Here is a 20288-nt window from a genome sequence, read left to right as displayed (position 1 = left end):
CTCCAAAGCACCTGAAGGCAAGACGAGGCAATGGCTAGAGAGTAATCAAGGAGAGAACCAACCGAGAATTAAGGAGAAATTTCCTGACAGTTTGAACAATTGATCAGTGGAACAAGTTATCTCCAGAAGCTGTGGGTACTCCAACACTGGAGATTTTTAATAAGAATTTGGACAACCATTTGTCTGAAATGATATAGGGTTTCCTGTTTAAGCAAGGGTTTGGACTAGAAGATCACCAACTCCCATTATTCTGTTAGTAGACTGCAATAATAATAATACAGCAGAAAATGTAATTATGTTGTCAATATCTACATTCATGTATGGCAATTGATTTTTTACTGCCACACAGTAAAAGTAGTGGCATCATATGACATCCATTGGGAAACAATAGTATCTACTTTTAATTTAGCTTTTAGTGGTCCTATATCCATGACATCCATGTTTTCTCCTGCTTATATTTAGCCTTTCATAACATGGAAATATGAAGTTAACTCCTTTATATTTTAGTTGAATTGTTCTGAGGGCTGGATGTTAGATTCAGCTGTTTCACATAAAATGAAAGAGTACACAAGTAGTCCTCATTAAGGACCACAATTGGGTTTGGAATCATTGGGGTTGTTAAGTGATTCCATGTACCCTGATTTAATTTTATAACTGTTTTTACAATGGTAATAAAGCGAGTTGATAGTAATTAAGTGAATCACATGGCTAAGTGAACAATGTCATCATTAAGCAGATCCATTCTACGGAATGAGCAATTTTTGCCAGAAATGAGAAAAAAATAACAAATCACTGTGACATGATTGTGGGATACTGCAACCAGTCATAAATGTGAGCTAGTTGCCAATCCTCTGAAATCAATTAATCACATGACCATGACTTTTTTTGAGTCCATCATAACTTTGGTCAGTAAACAACCTGTCATCTATAGTGATTCTCAGTCACCCAAGCCATGGTTGACCCGAAGGTGCCTTTTTCAAAAGACAATTGGACAAAAGCACCTTTGGGATAAGCAATCAGTCATTAAGGGAGGACTGCCTATATAACTAACTTGCATATATCTTCTACTTGCTTACTCTACTTAACTATTTTTAGTCTTTAGGTAGCATTTGATTTTGGGGGGGGCTTTAAGATGTCTAATTTTTTAAAAAAATATATTAATTTATAAGAAAGGAAAAGATAATAATGAAAATTTTGCTGGATGAATTAATCACTCAGTTTTTCAATATCTTGCTAAATTATTTTAAAGTAAAATTGATGTAAATAGCCTCAATTTACTTCTGTTAGCAATTTTCCCCTGCCTGTTGTTTGAAAGTATTGCCCAATCAGGTTAGTTATTATTAAAGTTCAATCATCTCGATGAAAAAAGTTAAAAGACTTGTATTACCACGAATTTTAAATATTGCCATTTCTGTGTATTGCACAATTGTTTAAAATTGTATAGCAGTTGTTAGAAAACTTCGTGCGGAATGATAATTGTATAGCAGTTGTTAGACCAAGGTTGCGTGAATGATTGTTCTTCTCAAGCAATATCTTTCCTACACAAACAGGTTTTCTATAAAACTACCCTTGCACCACATAAAACAAGCATGAAATTGCTGCTCCCATTTTTCTAGTGTTTTTGATCATAAAGTAGAAACTAACAAGCTAATGGGTGCTGGTCTGTTATAGTGAATAAATTCATTGACCTTAATGTTATTAATCATAATAGAGTTTCGTAGCTTAGTCTGTTGGATGCAGCTCTTTAAGTGTGCATACTTAGTTTAGAGAAAAAGAGGGAATTATTTGTTTCCATTTCTGCAGTTCCATCAGTGAAAACATACTATTGGAATTGCAAAGGGCAATGCGAGAGGATGTAATGAGATTGCTTTCCTCTCCAATGTTGAAATAATTTCAATTGCCATGGGTGCTATGCAGCTTGACTCAGAAATGTAGAGCCTATCTGCCTCAAGCTGTAAAATTTCTCAGCCCATATTGGGAACATTTAATGTGATTGTCATGACCTTCTTACCTGTATCTTGGGGTAGAACAATTCTATCCAACTGAAACTTACAAGATGAGCTATAACTTTGAAGTTTTCCGCCAACTTTACTTTTTTTTTTTTTTTATACTTGGACATATTATTTTTTCCAGGTCAAAATTTCAGTTGTGCCTCAGTTTGCAGTTAGAAGGGTATACTTGTGTATGCACATGTGTATGTCTTTTTGTGTTGTATGTATCATGCCTGTAGAGATAAAGAGCCATGAGCTATAGGAGACATTTTAAATGAATAGAATTCTGTGTTTGATTTCCTAGTGATGTAGTATTTTAATAGATCTAAAAGCTATGTAATAAAGTGGACTATTCTATGTTATATAATCCAGTCTTATTTTACTGTAAAATATATATAATTACATATAAGAAAGCAGGTTGCCAGCCAGTCAGGTAAAGTTCTAAATATTGAAACTTTTGTTATTTCACAGTAAGATTTTTTTTAAATAACATTTTCTTCTTCAGAAATTAGGTGACTTTTTATTACTTTATTTTCTTTTCCAATTTTATATCAAAAAGTAGCCTATATATATATATATATCTTTTGCTGTATATTGCTGATTGGGTGTAAAAGTGAAATACCACTCATAAAAGTGAAATACCACTCATGCATCATCACAAAATGTCCAGAACCATACAAACGTGAACTTTGGCACATATGTTCCTCTTGGCTTCTAGGTGCTCACTAAGAAAAGATTTTTTCAAAATGACCATCAGAGCATTAGTATTTCGTATATTATTAAACACGCTCTGATGCTAAGGAGTTCTACTCCCCCTCCCCATTTGAAAGAAATCTGTTCCAAATGCAAAACACAAGCAGAGGAGAAGCGTTTTAGTTTTAATTTCACAGCATCAACCAGTTGAGCTAAGCCATGCCCAGGCTCCCTGCTCACACAGCAAATACTGTTTCAGTTTCCAGACAGCCCTCAACTCTCACACACTGACGACACTAGCCAGATGAATATCAATGGATGCTAGTAGGCAGAGGCAGAATTTTTTCCTCCCCAAAAATTAAGCCCGATCACATAGTTTTGTAGTGATGCACAGGTATAGAGTTAGTCTTTAATAAGTTTAATCTTTCAGCAACAGAAAGTGGTGGTGGTTGCAGAATTGTTAATACTACGTTGTCCTCATAATATTTCATTTTTGCATTTCTTTCATTTTTATAGTATTTTACTACTGCTGTTCTCTTTTAAAAAATAGTAAAGGAGTTTAAACAATTATATTAAATATAATAACAAGGTTGTGTTTCCAATGTCGAAATAAGCTTTTTCCAGTTTAGGCTTGGCAACATCCAGTGATGTTTTTTCATAAACATATATTTCAGGCTAATGCTGAACACAGTAGATCTGAGTTAGAGTCCCAAGCTTGCAAGGTGAGGAAACTTATAATATAACAATGAGGCAATTCTTGATGATTCCTAGCACAGGGCCTGATGGGATATCAAGAAATATTTTGGTGTTCTATTTAAAGACTGGATTAGCAGATTTTTAATCTGTAATTTCAATAAGAAGTATAGAGGTGGAAAGAACTTGAATTCAGCAACTAACGGACAGTTATAAGACAATTAAAATATATGTAATTAGCTGAAGGATAATGAATTGAACTTACTTTATAATAGCACCAAATACTTATGTAGCACCAAATACTTGGAGTTTGTAATTGTTCCCTTGTGATTCCTCAACCATTCATTTCTATGAGTTCTTATTTTTATGTCATTTGCTTAGAATTAGAGAGTGATCTTAAAAGGCACTGTTTTGGAATTACTTCACATAGATTATGCTGAGCTTCTGAAAGACTCAATCTGCTAGAGCCTCTGCAGAAATCTCTAAGCACAGCTTTAATAGGATGATCTGGTCCACAGTATAACCAAACAAGTTCTGTAGGATGCATTTTATACATTTTCCTATTGTCTCCTACAATTCTGACAGAAACATTTGTTTTGAGAACAGACTAGAGATACAAACTAATTCATTGCTTTGCAATGTGTCCCATCTTTGTGATCTTTTCTGCATACCAATACAATCAGGATATTCCCATCAGCTACTGATACTACTTTATATATATTTATATGCTTTACAATATTTGTAGAACACCCAATCAGCAATATACAGCAAAAGAGAACAACTGGGCAAAATTGCATTATGAGTTCCTAAAATAATTGGTTAATTTCCAGTTCAAATTTCTCAAGATTTTGGAATATATTCTGATTTTGTTACTATGAAAATAAAGATACTGAGAATGTTAGTGAAATGATCAATGTATTTAAGATAATGTTTCCTCTGATCAACAGTTTTAAACATAAATCTTTGATTAGTTGAGTATGTTGTTATGTGCTATGTGATTATCTTTTTGTATAGTTTTTTAATATTTGTATTGCTTATTCCACATTTGATGAAAATAAATGTTAATCATACATTGTATGTTCTTTAATAAAAAAATGCATAGAGATGGTCTTTTGTTTCAGTTGCATCAAATTTTCTTCAAGATGTGATGAGGTGCATATAACCCTAGAGTACAGTTGTAAACAGTATGACCTGTTTTGGGGGATGGAAAAATCTTGTCCTGTTTCTAAATGTTTCAGGGAAAGAAATGTAGTGGTGGTAGTGATGTTATTTCAGTTTGCTTTATTGCCAGGTATTTGACACTGAGTTTTAAAAGAATAAAGTTTATGGCAGCCTTTGGAAATTACCAACTCCAGGGAATCTCAGTTTCCTGCTGTGAAAGTTTCTATTTTCAAAGCACATCACTTTTAGTAGGAATGTTACCATACTCCCATATCCTGCTTCTGACAGAGAGCTGGGTTTCACCCCTGAATATGAGACAGCTACTGAAGAGGTTTCCTTGCTGCTAACAAAATGAATTTCAATATGTTGCCAGTGAACATTCACTCTGTTCCCAACAGCTAATGGAATTTAGCTGCATCAGCTATTAATGAAAACAGTCTTGTTTTCTTTTCTAACTTCAGTACATGCTACCAATAGTGTGTGTTATGGAGCTGGAAAAGAATGACCAAAGCAACATGCAACTTCTCTTCCCCTTCCCTACAAACTCTTTTTTTCTTACTCTCTCCTTGACCTAGCAGTAGGAAGCCTTTGTCTGAGGTTTTCATCTGGAACAACTTTTCCACACTTGTTTTCGTGTTCTGTTAGATTACAGGGCAGCAGGCCTACCTTTGAAGCTCCTTTCTCTTTTGTTTCTCTGCTGTGCACTCCAGTAATTAACTTTGTCCTTCTTTTATTTGTTCCAGTCAATCGCAGTCCACTCTGCTGAGCATCTTCTCCCAGGAGTACCAGGTTAGAAGTTTTCTCCTTTGTGAGGGTTGACAGGTGCCTAATTGAATGATGAATGTCCCTTTATTTCTTTGTAATTGAACTGCCAGCTTTCTGATTGGTTTGGAGGATGTTCCCCTTTCCCCATCAAGCACCGCTTGAGTCTCGGTGGATGGCTGCCAAGCCTACCCATCCATCTGTCTAATAACATCTAGCCTTTGCTTATTTGGTGGACCTGTAATAAATTATGCTAAACCATTATTATTCTGACAATAATAATTTCCCTGTGTTGCGTGGTTCCATGTGCTAAATGTTTGCTGACTTGCACTGTCAGTGCTGCTTTCCATGGCTGACAGAGATGATGATAAATGACCATTGCCGGAGTGGCAGAAGGCAAGAGAGGCAGAAAATGGAGTCATTTATCATGAGATGACAGGTGTCAGTCAAGTGGCAAGTCTCAATGGAATTACTTTCTGTAGTTTTCAAATAAGTTGTTTTTAAACAATGTTCTTCCTGGTTAAAAATGCCAATTGAATTGTAAACCAGAGTGCACAGGACTTGGATGGAATTGATTTGAAGGGAAATTAATATAAAGGTTGAAAGAGAGAACAAGTTTTTCTTTTGCCCTCTGTAACCCTAAGCAAACTTATTTAGATTCAATTACTATGACCTTACTGCCTTTTACATATATGCTGTATCATACTACAGTCAAAAGATGTTTCATTTAATATATAAATAAAAAATAATTTCTGAAACTACATCTAGGATTTCATGGGGGAGATGAGCGTGGGGGGAAGTTTCCAGGGATTTGTTACTGGTTGGTTTTTTTACCTGGTTATTACAAACCCCTTTTTTTAATGTTTCAGAAATTAATTAAAAGAACACATGCAAAACATCATACTCCAGAGGCAACTGAAGCTTACTATCAAAGGTATGAGCTATTTAGACCATTGGATGACACATGTTCATATGTGATCCAGGTTATGGTGTTCACTTTTAAGGAGATACATACTAACAATCCTGCTTTCTGATTAGTTAGAGATGTAATTCCATCCTTGAATTTTCTAAAAATAAAAGGCAACTAGCCCCCGAGTAGGTCTGTTAGGTGACAATCCAATCATTCTGGGCATTGTACATTTTTCATTTAGTACGCACAGGTGATCTTAGTCCCATCTTCTTTATTGAGGATTTTAGTTTTAATTTCTTGCAGACTTTTTAATTTCAAATTCTAAAATGTTTTTGAGAATTTACTCACTAGTTTTAATATGTTAGATGATGCTAGTGGTGCTTAAATATCAACCATGTTGAATGCGCTTATGAGAAAAAAGTCTAGAATCTTAGCCATTTTTTAAAAATGGCATATAAATTAAGAAATGTTACTACTTGCTTCATAAACAGAGTTATCATAAAGCCTTTTAAAATAGCCGTAAACCTTTACTATATCAGTTGATAAAACTGTTCCTGATTATGTGCACCTGCAGTTAATAAAATGTAATTGAAATTAGTTATAGGTTATTAGTATTTCTATTGACATAGACATCTCCACAACATAATTACATTGTAAGGCTATCTGGATTGGATATTCAATGGAAATGTTACTGTATAGATTGAATAAAAATGAATAATGTTTTTGGCATGTAAGATTGTACCTTGATATCTGAGATGTATATTTTATTAGTTTCCTTATAATTAAAAAGCTTATACACACACACACACACACACACACACATACATACATATATATATATGTTCTCTCTGTCTCTCTCTCTCAATATATATGTATGTATGTATGTATGTATATATGTATGTGTGAATTTTATATCACATTTTCCTATAAAGGAGTGCTATATTATTTTTGTTTAAATTGTTTTAGTACATGAACTTCAGTGTAATCTTCATGCATTTGTTTATTGCTAGATTAAGAGAACTATTGTATTGTAAGAATTGAGTAGCAATTTTCTCTTAGAATTGTGTGTTAAATGTATGTGTGTGTGTGTATTTATAATAAACGTAGGAATAATACAAAATCATGATGTATTTTCATTATACAATATGTTATATACATTGCTGCTCTAAGTAATGTTAAAAGTACTTAATCCGTTACTTTTGTTGAAAGAAAAATAACTAAAAGCAACCAAGTTACTTTAATAATTAAATAAAGCTAAATATATAAATAAAATGCACTAGGCAGGCATAAATTAGAAATCATGTCCATAGTGAATCAGACGCATAAAAGCCTAATGAACATTAAGAAACTGTGTGATCAATAGCATTAAATCCATATATTTTAGTTAGAATTTAATGTTCCTTGTCTTGATATACAGTTTGTAATATTAAACTAGATTTATAATGTAACAGTATACATATCTGTTCAGAAATAAATGAGTTGAATTGAGTTTATTCACAACGAGGCAGGTATGAAATTGCAATCTCCAGAAGACTGTTCCAGTTATGAGATTATTTTAGATTAAGATCTGTTTATTTTGTTACCTAGCGTATGAACATAGGCACTTACAGACATGAAAGAGTTCAAAAAGTGTGCCTGCTTGTTTCATAGAATCATAGGATTTGAAAAGACTTTAGCATCTTTCTAGTCTAAGCCTCTGCCCAGAGCAGGAACCCTCAGACCATCCCAGACAAATAACTGCTTAAACTTTGCTTGAAAACTCTGGTGGTAAAGCAGACTGTTCTACTAATTAATAGCTCTCAAAATGGGAATTTTCCTCCTTATTTAAGTTGTATATCAATCTCTTTAAAAAATTTCTTTTACCCCATTCTTGTGCTGCTCTCAAGGCACCATGGAAAATAAAGCCATACACTCTTCTCTGTGGCACTTCACATGGTATTCCAAGTGTGATCTTCCCAGTGCAGCATACAATGGAGTGGAATGATCACTTCCCATGATCTTGTCATTTGTATCTCAATTGATGCAGTCCAAGGTTGCATTGACTGTTTTGGTAGCTGTAGCTTCCAAAACAATTTTCATGCTTAATTTATAGTTTGCCAATATATTCAAATTCTTCTCCAAAGTACTACTCCTGAGCCAGGAATCACTTGTTTTGTAACCCATGTATCTGCTTTTTTCCTACCTAGATTATTACCTATATTACCTTGTTCCTCAGTGGACAGTATTTTGATGGAAAGTGCCTAAAGTTAAGTCTATCAAGATCTTTTAAAATCTTGAACTTTTCTAAAGTGTTAGCAATCCCCCAATCTTTATGCCATCCTCAAATTTGATGAGTATCCTTTCTGCTTCTTCATATAAATGATTTATAAAAATGTTAAAAATCATTTATAATATTTATAATGTGCCCATTGTTCAGTGTCTGTAGAAAACCATATCCATACAAACCAGACAAAAACAAAATCATGAATTAAAATGAAGAGTTACTTTGTTTATAAAAATAATTAAAATCATGGGGATAGAAAGGTATGGTTAGGCTTTAGGTACTAAATTCCAAAAATAAGAATGAAACAGCAAATTTTATAACAGAATAACAGAGTTGGAAAGGATCTTGGAGGTCTTTTAGACCAAACCTGCTCAAGCAGGAAACCCTATACCATTCCAGACAAATGGTTCTCCACTCTCTTTAAAAAACTTCTAGTGTCAAAGCACCCACAATTCTGAAAGCAAGTCATTTCACTGATTAATTGTCCTAACTGTTAGGAAATTTTTCCTTATTTCTAGGTTGGTTCTCTCATTGATTAATTTCATCCATTGCTTCTTGTCTTACCTTCAGGTGCTTTGAATAATAGGTTGATTCCCTCTTCTTTGTGGCAGCCCCTTAGATATTGGAACACTGCTATTCTGTTACCCTATTCTTTCTTTTCATTAAGACATCATTTTCATCTAGGTCCAAAAAATAGGTTGCAAGTTGCATTGATATGTTGCATTGACCCAAGCCTAACCTCCACAGGAAGAACCTTCCAGAATCAAGAGATCACAGCAAAGAAGAATCACTTCTTGAATTCCCCATAATGGCTCTCTCAGCTAAGGAAATACGAGAAGAGATCGGGGTGGGATCCTACCAATTCGCACCTATTCGCTAGAACCAGTTGTTAACATTCTAAGCAGTTCAGAGAACTGGTTGTTAGAAGAAATTACTGGCCTAATCCTGTAAGGAAGGCAGGAAGGAAACATTCTGGTGTTGCTTACAGAAACTGCCTCTCAGTTAACCCTTATTACATTCTTGGCAGGACTAGACTTCCTGTCTCAGGAACGTCTCTGGAGTTTTTTTCACTTCCTTTGCTGGTACTTTGCTTGTGTTGAGTGACTATTCAAAGTTACAATGGCACTGAAAAAAGTGACTTATGACCATTTTTCACACTTACGACTGTTGCAGCATCCCCACAGTCATGAGAGGCCAGGCGAGAAGATACGTGCCTCGATATGAATGATATTGAGTTGGCCAGGCCCAGCCAATAACATGATCACCAAGCCATGCCACCAAATAAGCCATGCCCACAGAACCAGTTGTTAAAAAATTTGAATCTCACCCCGGAAGGGATCCTGAAGCAGGTGATAGCGCATCAGCCGTAAATATTAGGAAAGCCACTCACTAATGTATATGAAATCCTTACATTAGTGCTTTGAGTAAAATCTTTGTCTTTTCTACTGTAAAAAATAACATCACGAGAATTTAAAGGTGTAATGGAGTCAATTTCGTATGTGAGATTTTCAAACTTGTATTTGCTTGCAATTATTGCTTGTTAATATAGATTATCCTCCTTTTTTTCACTGTGGATTCTGAACTCATCAGTATTACCTTCTGTGGTTATGCAGATAAATCAATTCCCGCACATTAATTTTAAAGATAAAATTTATGTAGGACTTTTAACTTGTATAAAATCCATAATGTATATTGAATTATGGCATAATTTAGGAGACATTGGCAAAGTCTGTCAACTTCCAAACAGAAGTACTAAGAAGAAAGATATGCTTAATACAGAAATGTGTTTAAGACAAAGTGTGGCTGCCTAATTATAATTCTCATTAACATTATGAAAAGTTAATATTTCTACTGCATCATTTTTCAGTGGCCTAGTACCTATAAATTATCAGTTTGTTATTTCTTGAAGTTTAAATCACAGAATTATCATAAGTTCTTTAGGTAAGATTTTATGCAATGGTCTTATGCACAATGATAATTACCATTTAATATGAATATCATTATTCTGTATGTGTCTATTAAAGTATGTCTAAAATAAGAAAGTAAAAATTAATGTGATGTTGGTTTGATTTTTAATGACAGCTTGGACACATCATGCACTTTTCTTGGCTGGATTTCAGAAATAGTTCTCCATGTCCTTCTTTCAGATATTTTACCCACTTCCCAATCTAGACTGCACTCTGGTAATCTTCCATCTAAATACTAACCAAGTATAATCCTTTTTGTTCTGCTTTTATTCCCAGCCCAGAATCAAGTCCAAGGAGTTACTAAAAATTAGAGATACCTTCTTCCTTAAAGAAGGAAATTACAAGACAATATAACAATTATCTAATCTCACTGAAATTAAGAAAAATATGTCTATAAATAAATGCTAATTATTTAGTATTTATTTATTTATTTACTTATTTGCTTATTTATATGCTTCCCTCTCACCATTAAGGTGACTGTAATTATGCTAATGCATACTCTATACGTCAACAAACAATTTCAAATTGTTTTCAGTTGATAAACTTGAATCCTGTTTCAGCAGTCTGTGTAAAAATAGGTACCATTCTTTTCCAAATTCTTAATCTTCATCTCTTTGTCAGTTATATATTTTGTTGTTTCCAAGAACTAGCATTTTAGGAGAGAAATAATAAAACATTCCTCCTTTAATTAATGATGTAAATTACAAGGCATGTTGCTTAGTGTTTCAAACCTGCACAGTGAGCAATCAGGGTTTGATAAGATTACATGAAGTGCGAATTACAGGTCAGCAAGTTCATAGCCATGGAAATATCTTGGTTCCCTTGTGAATATAATAAAGCTATTGTAAACACTGAAATAATTAGATGATAACCACCCATTTGACTTGTATGATTTCTTAGAGTTTCCAGCTAAACCCATCTTCAGAGTTGTGCAAAGTACTTACAAGAAGAGCTCCATAAGTATCTAGCTTCTAAGTCACTATTACCATTAGGGAATACATAGTACATTCAATTAGTCCTGCAGCATATACATTCCTCTAGTTCAGGGGTCTGCAACCTTAAACACTCAAAGAGCCATTTGGACCCGTTTCCCACAGAAAAAAACAAAAACAAAATCTGGGTGGGTAGGAGCCACAAAACCTGGGTGGGTGTGGCCATCTCGACATCACTCACTCCCACCCAGTCACATGACCCCCTAGCTATGACTATCCAGCCGGTCATTAGGGCAGAGAACCAGAAACCACAAAACTCTTCTCTCTCCCTCCCTCTCTGTATCTCTCTCTCCTTCTCCCTCTCTCTCCCCCCTCTGTATCTCTTTATGTGTGTCTCTCCACCTTTCTGTCTCTCTCCCTTTCTCCCTCTCTATCTTCCCCCCTTTCTCTGTATCTTTTTCTCTGTATCTCTCGCCCGCTTTCCCTCTCTCTCCCCTTCTATCTGTATCTCTCTTTCTGTGTGTCTCTGTGTGTGTCTGTGTGTCTCTCTCCCCCACTCCCTATCTCCTCCTCTCTTTGTGTGTCTCTCTCTAGGTCTCTGTATCTCTCTCTCTGTATGTGTGTGTGTGTGTCTCTATGTCTGTCTGTGTTAGTGTGTGTGTGTGTGTGTGTGTGTGTGTTCTCTCTCTCTCTCGGAAAACCAAGGCTGGCCAAGCCGGCAAGCTCTCCTTTGGGCTCTTCGCTACTCCTTTTCTTCTTTTTGGAAATCCGGGCTGGCTGAGTAACGAGCACAAGCAGCAGCGGAGGCTTCCCTCCTTCTCCTCTTGCAACCCCTTGGATGGCTGTGGCAGGGTTGGGAGGGTGCGCACAAGTGGGGAGACCCTCATTTAGCAACCACAATTGGGACTGGAAGCCTGTTTATTAAGTAAATCAATTGTTAAGTAAAACTACAATTCTGCTTACAATCTTACTCCAGCTTTCCTTTGTTCAACAGGTCTGTGAAGATCATAAATGTGGGCTTTGGTCACAAAACTTTTTTGTTTATCACTTATTATTAATAACTGTGAAATGTATCTTTAGGAGGCAGTGCTAAACAAGGACTACCTGCACCTAATTCCTTCAGAAGATTGGAATGTATGATTCCATGCTACACAGATTTTGGCCAATTTGCCCCTTTCATCTTCCCACTTTTTAGTTTCCTGTAGATTCTGCCCAACAGCATGACTAAATTAGACTCCTAAAATGAAACCAATTTCAGAATAGATAGTACAATTTAAAAAACAAAGTACATTCCTTCAGAAATGAAATGGGTAGCATGCATTCATTTAAAAAATAAGGGTAAGATTACAGATTGCCATCCAGATGTTCTGGGACAGAACTCCCATTATACCTAACATTTGGCCAATTTAGCTAGGTCTGATGGTTATTAAATAAAAAAAAATGACGATGCTTTAAAATTTAGTAAAAATTAATATTCACATGTGAGCATTAACAATTCCAGGTTTTATCTGTGATTATCTGAAATGTCAAAGTTCAGAAAGTATTAAGATTAATATAATCTGATGGTCAGGATTAATTTATTGATGTGCTAAAATGTGGAAAATATATATATATATCTATTTCTAACAATTCAGAAATACCTCTGTAATTGTTGTTTGCAATTTTAATTTCTGCAATGATTCTGAAATTAATAACCCTTACGTGTGCCATCCTGAACTCCAGAAAAAATGGTTCTTAATATTAAATTGATAAGTAATAACTTAAACCATAGCTAGCTACATTAATGAAAGTGTGTGGTTTATAGGAAGGATATTGTATGTATATAGCCAAAATGATTTCAAAAATGCAAGGAAGTCTACAAAGGTATGCTCATCCACCTAGCCAGATCAAACTCCAAAGCTAAATCTGACATTAGCAGTTTATGTTAGAAAATCCTCAAATGTTACTGAATTAAAGCAGTGTGCCATGGAAGAACGAACCAAAACTGTGGCAGTATAAAAGATTTATCACTAATTTCACAAATATTTTGTTTTAATTATTACAGCTAATGCTGGTACATCTACCGGTAATTACTTAATTTAACTAGGGGGATTGATTTTTCACATTGGTTACTTACTTTTTGAAATAAATGCAAGAAGTACCAAAACTTTAGGCAGACTTTGTATATAAGTAGAACTCACCTGAGCCTCTGATAGCAAAGTGGCAAAGATATGCAAACATTCATAAAATCCAAAGCAGATGAATACATTTACATAGAACCATATGTTTTATCACTAAGAAATGCTTGTGATACTTTAAAAAATATAGGAAAAGGTACTGTACTCTGCTCTGACTGTTCTTAATAGCACAATAGCTTAGTTTATGGGATTGAATATATCCATGGGAGGATAATAATATCAAAACATCTGGATCACTACTTGAACACCATCTGCACTGACAAAATCACCATCAGTCAATTGCAAAAAGCAGCTTTATTTGGAACAGCTTACATCCTGCAACATTGCCTTTAAGATTATTAAACAACAACATCTGCTTATCCCAAGTCCTTAGGAAGGGCTTCATAGGTGGACAAAAATGCCAAATCCGGTTTAAAAATCTGGCTTCTGGATGTCTCATTTTGCAATTATACTTGGATTCAAATAGACATTGAGTTTTCTAGCTCTTGTCAACAGATATTCAGTAAATTTGGAGTAGCATATTCCAAAATATGTATTGAAGTTTTGAAATATTTGAAAGAATGTCCAGTAAAAGATACCTTTTGAAATACCACCTCATTTATCAGGGGTCTAAGCTCAAATATAAACAATAGAGCAGAACTGCTGAATGTAAACTGCATGTTTTCAAAAAAAACAACAACAACAACTAGTGGATATATATATAAAAAATCCTCAATCCAACAACGTAGTATGATATATACCCCTTTTCTGTTCTGCAGAACCAAAGAAAGATAGATAGACCCATCTTTGGAATCCATTTATAAAAAAGGACACTAGCAAATTGGAGTGACTTTAGAGGAGGTTTATCAAGGTAGTGAGGGTGTGTGTCTGAAAATCTAGCTCTATGATGAATGGTTTAGTGATTATGTATAACTAAGGAGAGATATGATGGCAGTTTTCAAATATTACATAGCAGAGTAGTAGTAGTAGTAGTACCTAGAATGTAGAATGAATGAAAGAACAGTATTCCTTATAGAAATTCTTAGTCTGTGGAACAAGCTGCCATATAAAAAGACAAATTTCCCTTCCCTGCAGAAATCATTAAATAGAAGTCAAAAAGTCATTTATTAGACCACCTCTATTAGACTTTATTAGACTCACCTCTTTCCTTGTTCACCTCTAGTTGAACAAGGTATTGGATTAGACAATCTTAAAAGTCCCTTCCAATTCTGTGATTCTGTAACATGTGATAAATAAAGCATTAGGATGTCTCAAAGGAGCTTTTTCAAGAGGCAACTGGACTTTCTGGTTTTTCTTTGAAGATATTTCTCTTCTCATCCAAAAAGCTTCTTCAGCTCTGACTAAATGGTAGAGAATGGAAAGATTTATATTTGTTGCAGACAGCTGGTCATTTGCATTATTTTAGCGAGTTGATAAGGTCACCTGGAAGTTTATCTGTGTTATCAGGGTCACCTGACTGGTGCAAATGGGTGTGGAGCCTTCTTGAAACTGTTGAAAGGACTGTGTTACACTGTAGTTACACTATAGTAGGAGGTGTAAAAGTAGTGTGAGACCTATTGTCTCATTGAGAAAGCATTTATGTTTTAAATACTCTGCAAATGTTGGGAGTCTCCCTTTATATAAAGAATAAAAGCTTAACTTAATCTAATTCCAAATGTCTGCTTTGGCCTTTGAAAATAATGTATATTTTAGCATTTTCAGATTTGATATTAAGTGGGAATTGGTTGTCAGATGACTTGTTTTTCCTCTTGTTTGGGCACAATGTTGGTTTTGTTCTTCCCTAAATAATGCTGGATGTGATTTCCTTCTATTGATCTTATAAAAAACCTCCTCTTTGCCAAATGCTGCCAAATCAAAGCTGTTCCTTATAATTCTACTCTGAAGTATATAACTACAATTGGGTTGTGTATACTTTTTTCACAGGCATAATCTAATGTCCATAAATCCACATAACCTTCTAAATGATCCTGATCATAATTTCTGTAGGCCATCATCTGCTTAGTCTCCCATTAAATATATTAGGGTATAACCCACTGCACTTCTTTTGTCAAACCTCTACTCTGTTTATATCACTCTTCGAGTTCTACAAATGAATATATGTAACACTAGAGAGTGAAACCATTGCCCTTTTCATCAAATGTCTTTAATAATAATACAAATATTTTCATGAAGTATGTGTGCGTATGTGTATATATCTGTGTATGTCTATCTCCTCTCTATAGATAGAGGGAGGGAATATCTAGAGTCAAGTTCATTGAGTTAGTTGTGCAGGTAAGCTTGAATGTTCAGTTTGCTGATATGGGAAGATATGGAACAGTCAAAGAATTTGTAGGCTAATTGTCACTCATTTCTGTCATTGCCAAATATTGAGAACACCTTCAGAAATTTAAAAACAACAGTTCTGTATTCTGTGTATCAGTGTAATATTCCTTTTTTTTCTTTCAGAATTTTAGTAATAATTGTGCTTTTGATTTGCTTAGAGTTTGATATTAAGGTCAGCTTTACAAATATTTATATCTTAAGCTACTGATATACATAATCTGTATTCAATTTATTTCTTGTCCTAGTGAAAGTGGGAAAGGCGGACCAAGGTAAAGAGAGACAGAGAGAGGTAGTAAGGCTTCATTGCTGACTTTTTCATTAAATCTACAACAGCTTTTTATTTTTGTCTTGTCTAGATACCTGAAAGGTGTGTCTAAAAATGCAGCCTCTCCTGTATTATTGGAACTGGCCAATGAGGTAATAATTTTTTAAAAGTCTTTTTATCAAAATGTACAATCCTTATCTGCAGAGGTTTTTAAGAAGTTTTCTTAAAATATATGTAGTTTTAGGCACATCGTATATTTAAATGTTGATCTGTTTGTAATAGGAGCACGAACAAATATATTAATTAATCAGTTAAGGTATAACCACCATATTACCTTTTGAATATATTTGTGTAATTTCCATTAATATGTGTGTGTATGTATGTATGTATGTATGTATGTATGTATGTGTATATATATATATATATATATATATATATATATATATATATATATATATATATATATATATATATATATATATATATATATATATATATATATATATATATATATATATATATTTGTTTTCTGAGGTTCTCGCGGGTATTTGTATGTGGATCTTTGGTTATTCGGGTTTTCTCCCGTAGATTCAAAGTATCTGAGGCAACGTTTCGGCGGTCCCACTCGCCATCTTCAGGCTGGTGCTTTCGGCTTAGTGCCACTGCTTGCACTGGCACTAAGCCAAAGCACCAGCCTGAAGTGGCGAGTGGACCTACGCAAGCTGCCTAGATACTTGAATCTTCTGTGAAACCCGAATAACAAAGATCCATATATATATATATATATATATATATATATATATATTTGTTTTCTTATATTTAAATATAAATATAAATATAAATATAAATATAAATATAAATATAAATATAAATATAAAGACAAGTGATTGCCTTGCATATATGGCTCACCTCCAGCAACAAACATTTGAGTTTCTGAGGAACTAGGTTAATTGTTTTGTTTTTATAGAAATATCCATAATGTACAGTATGTTTTTACAATAAAATGAATTTCCTTTATTTTCAATTTTGTATAAAAAAAATTAATATAGGATTTAATGGAAAAATGGGTTTAATATTAATGAAACTTTCATCATAGACATCTGAGTTTTAAAAAGTATAGTGTGAGTTTTAATTTTTTATATTGTTGATATCCACATTTAATAGAAGAAAACTCCTGTATTTTTGGGATGAAACAAAAATGCAAATAGATAGTAAAAAATAGAAGCTTAGTTTAAGTGCAACATGGCTTCCTGAAATATTAGCCAGGTCACCAATGGACTCACTGTGACAAACCAATGTTTGTGTTAACCAACCAGAATGAAGACTCCTTTAACCTGCTATAATACATTGGAGAAAATTATTTGCTACGGGAGGCACAGAAAGTTTATACACTTCCTATATGGTTTCCCAAGAGGAGTACTATCTTTTTAAACTTGTAACGTGTTTATATATAGTAACAGTATTATTTGATTTTAATATTGCAATATGTTTGCAAATAGTTCTGTAAGATTATAATAAATGCACTGGATTTATTTCTTTTAAGTGCTAAAAACTGTATTAAACCCGAACAAACATACAAAAAAGAAAATGAAACTGGACAGCAAGCTCTACTCATTACATTAGGAAGTATGATTTTTCTGTAAGCTTCTAATTTACACTGCTGTAACCTACAGTTGGGTAATTATCTATCAGATACTGGATGTTTTTAATGATCTTTAAAATGTCTCCATATTGTAACACTACCAAATGTAAAACATTTTTTGTTCTGGTACCAAAGGGAAGGTTCTTGTAACTTCTGACATATTGTATTTTTATACTATTGTCTTTATTTTGGACAAAAGAATATTATTAAATCAAATACAATACATAGATATTGTTCTAAATAAGCACCTGGCCCTAGATACAAACAGAAATATTTAATGTGTATAGTCTTGTTTACATCAGCCCCCCCTCCCCCCCGCGCACACATTCAATCTCCATTTTTAACAGATAATTCTGGTACATAAAGCATTCCCTTATTCAGATACTATGTTAGAATATCTTAGCAATTCACAGCTTAGGGCTTTTAAACTGTAAATTTAAATAAATAAAATTATTTTAAAATTTTAAGTTTAAAGCTTAAAATGTTGAAATAACTGTTTAATAGTAGCTATATAGGAAATGTATATTTTTGTAATCAATTTTAGCACATTAGGAAAACAGCAATATCAAACATGTGATGTCTATTTCTACACAATCAAGTTGCCATTTTTATGTGGTAGTTAATATTTAAATGACAAATTCTTCCATCTGCTGACTAATGGTGTAATGGTAACACTTTGAGTCAATCAGTAAAAATGTATCAGAAACATACAACATGCATTCCAGTTTATAATATGCTAAATTAGAAAAGTACCTTGTATTTTTATGAGATGTTGAAGGTTTTAAAAATATTAAATATGACCATTATATAATTTAAAGTTTTATTATTTTAAAATGAAAACAATTCATATATGTATTAAAAATAAAATTAGCCATTCTCACCAAATATTTTCTAGTGGAATTTGAAACACTATGAATATTACTTACATGTTACATTCTGACATAAAGCATGATGGCCCTATTTCAGACAAAGATGGGTTCATGATTAATATGAAAATTAGGAAGATGCAAGTACCTGAACTAATAAGGTAGTCCTTATTCTGGCTGGTCTACCTTCAGTAATTTCACCATTTTTCATGTGTCAGCTCTGATGTGAGCTACCAAGCAATTCTTTGTAAAAGGCATTTCTTTCTATTAGGGGGAATTTCAGTGTATCAAAGAACATATACATTGAGGAAAAAAGCAAGTAGAAATCAAAATAAGTTTTGTTTTCCTAAATATACAGTATATTTGAAAATATATAAAATGAAAAATGAACATTATCATTTGCAATTATTTTCCTTGAAAGTCTGGCATCTGGTCAAGAATATATTCCATACTGTTTAATAAATGTAAGCCTTAACAATGAAGTAGTAGATATTTTTAAATATATGTCCATTTCCTAAGTGTATTTGAGAAACCCATGTTTCTCTATATTAGTTTTTTTCTCATAACCTCTAGGTTATACTATACAAAGTGATTAATCTAGATATAACAGTACCTTTATATCTGGATTTTTATCACTACTAATTTAAAAAAATGAAATATTTTAAAGATTCCCTTAGAGTTTCCCAAACAAATAAGGTGTAGACATTCATGATGCATTCAACATTGCACAAAATTTGTCTGCATAAATCCCAATAATTTCAGTGGGTTGTAATACAATGTAGTAACATTTAAATTTATAATAGCTATATTGGAAAAATAAATTGAAATATCTTTGTTATTTGATACATTATTTTGTTATGAAGAATGGGGTAAAACTAGGGTAAAACATGTAATGATCTCCATCTAGAGGAGACCAAATTGGGGAAGGTAATATTGTAATAATATTGCAGTCGCAAATCTGGTCGTGAACCTACATAAAAGTGCTAAGAAATGAAAATACAATCTCTCCTCTTCCCCACAATGAGAGAAAGAGAGCAGCCAAGAAGGAGCATTGAGCAATCTCAACCACAAAGTAATTTAGTTGAACTTGAAAACATGCATGGGCAGAAGGAACAGAGTATGCCAAAGGAGTCAGCTAAGTGACACTGTGAATTAATGAAGTCATACTGCAACCTTTTGTTTCAGGTTTCATTTCTACTGTATAAATGTTAAACATGTTGTTTAATCTTGTCCATGATCATTACAAACAATGTAATAAACACAAATCAGTAAAATGAACTATAATGTCAATGTTTTAAAATTGAAATCCAAGTCCATACATTGCAACAAAAATACACTTGCATATAACATTGTTGTATGTTGTGGTCAAAAAGATTTATTTATCAGATTGTAACAAAACTCATGTCAGAGAAATGTAACTTTCAGAAAGGATGACTGAGATAATGGAAGATGCATCTTTGACACCTCTTTATTGATCTAAGTGATGAAATAAAACCACATTTTAATGAAAGTTGGTTACGGTTTATCTTTCTTCTAAGGTGGATTTTGCCCCATCACTTATGGCTCGAATTGTGTTAGAAAGATTTCTGCAAGAACAAGATGGATCAGTACGTAAGTAATTTAGAAATATTTAAGCTTATTGAT

The 20288-nt window shown here is 33.5% G+C and overlaps 1 protein-coding gene across 2 annotated transcripts in view; it reads left to right on the top strand.

Annotated features, from left to right (window-relative positions):
- Window positions 1–20288, top strand: part of CDIN1 (CDAN1 interacting nuclease 1) — a 141669-nt gene that overhangs the window by 31409 nt on the left and 89972 nt on the right. For both annotated transcript variants that reach the window (XM_087951755.1, XM_026664540.2), the window contains exons 2-5: window positions 5282–5327; window positions 6170–6234; window positions 16228–16288; window positions 20183–20255. In XM_087951755.1, coding sequence (XP_087807881.1) covers window positions 5282–5327; window positions 6170–6234; window positions 16228–16288; window positions 20183–20255 — 245 coding nt within the window. The remainder of the gene's footprint in view (window positions 1–5281; window positions 5328–6169; window positions 6235–16227; window positions 16289–20182; window positions 20256–20288) is intronic.

The sequence above is a fragment of the Notechis scutatus genome, chromosome 1, assembly GCF_049901735.1.
Source record: "Notechis scutatus isolate UNSWTSFEM ecotype Mainland chromosome 1, rNotScu1.2, whole genome shotgun sequence".
In the NCBI taxonomy this organism is placed as follows: domain Eukaryota; kingdom Metazoa; phylum Chordata; class Lepidosauria; order Squamata; family Elapidae; genus Notechis; species Notechis scutatus.
This window is presented reverse-complemented; position numbering and strand designations above follow the sequence as displayed.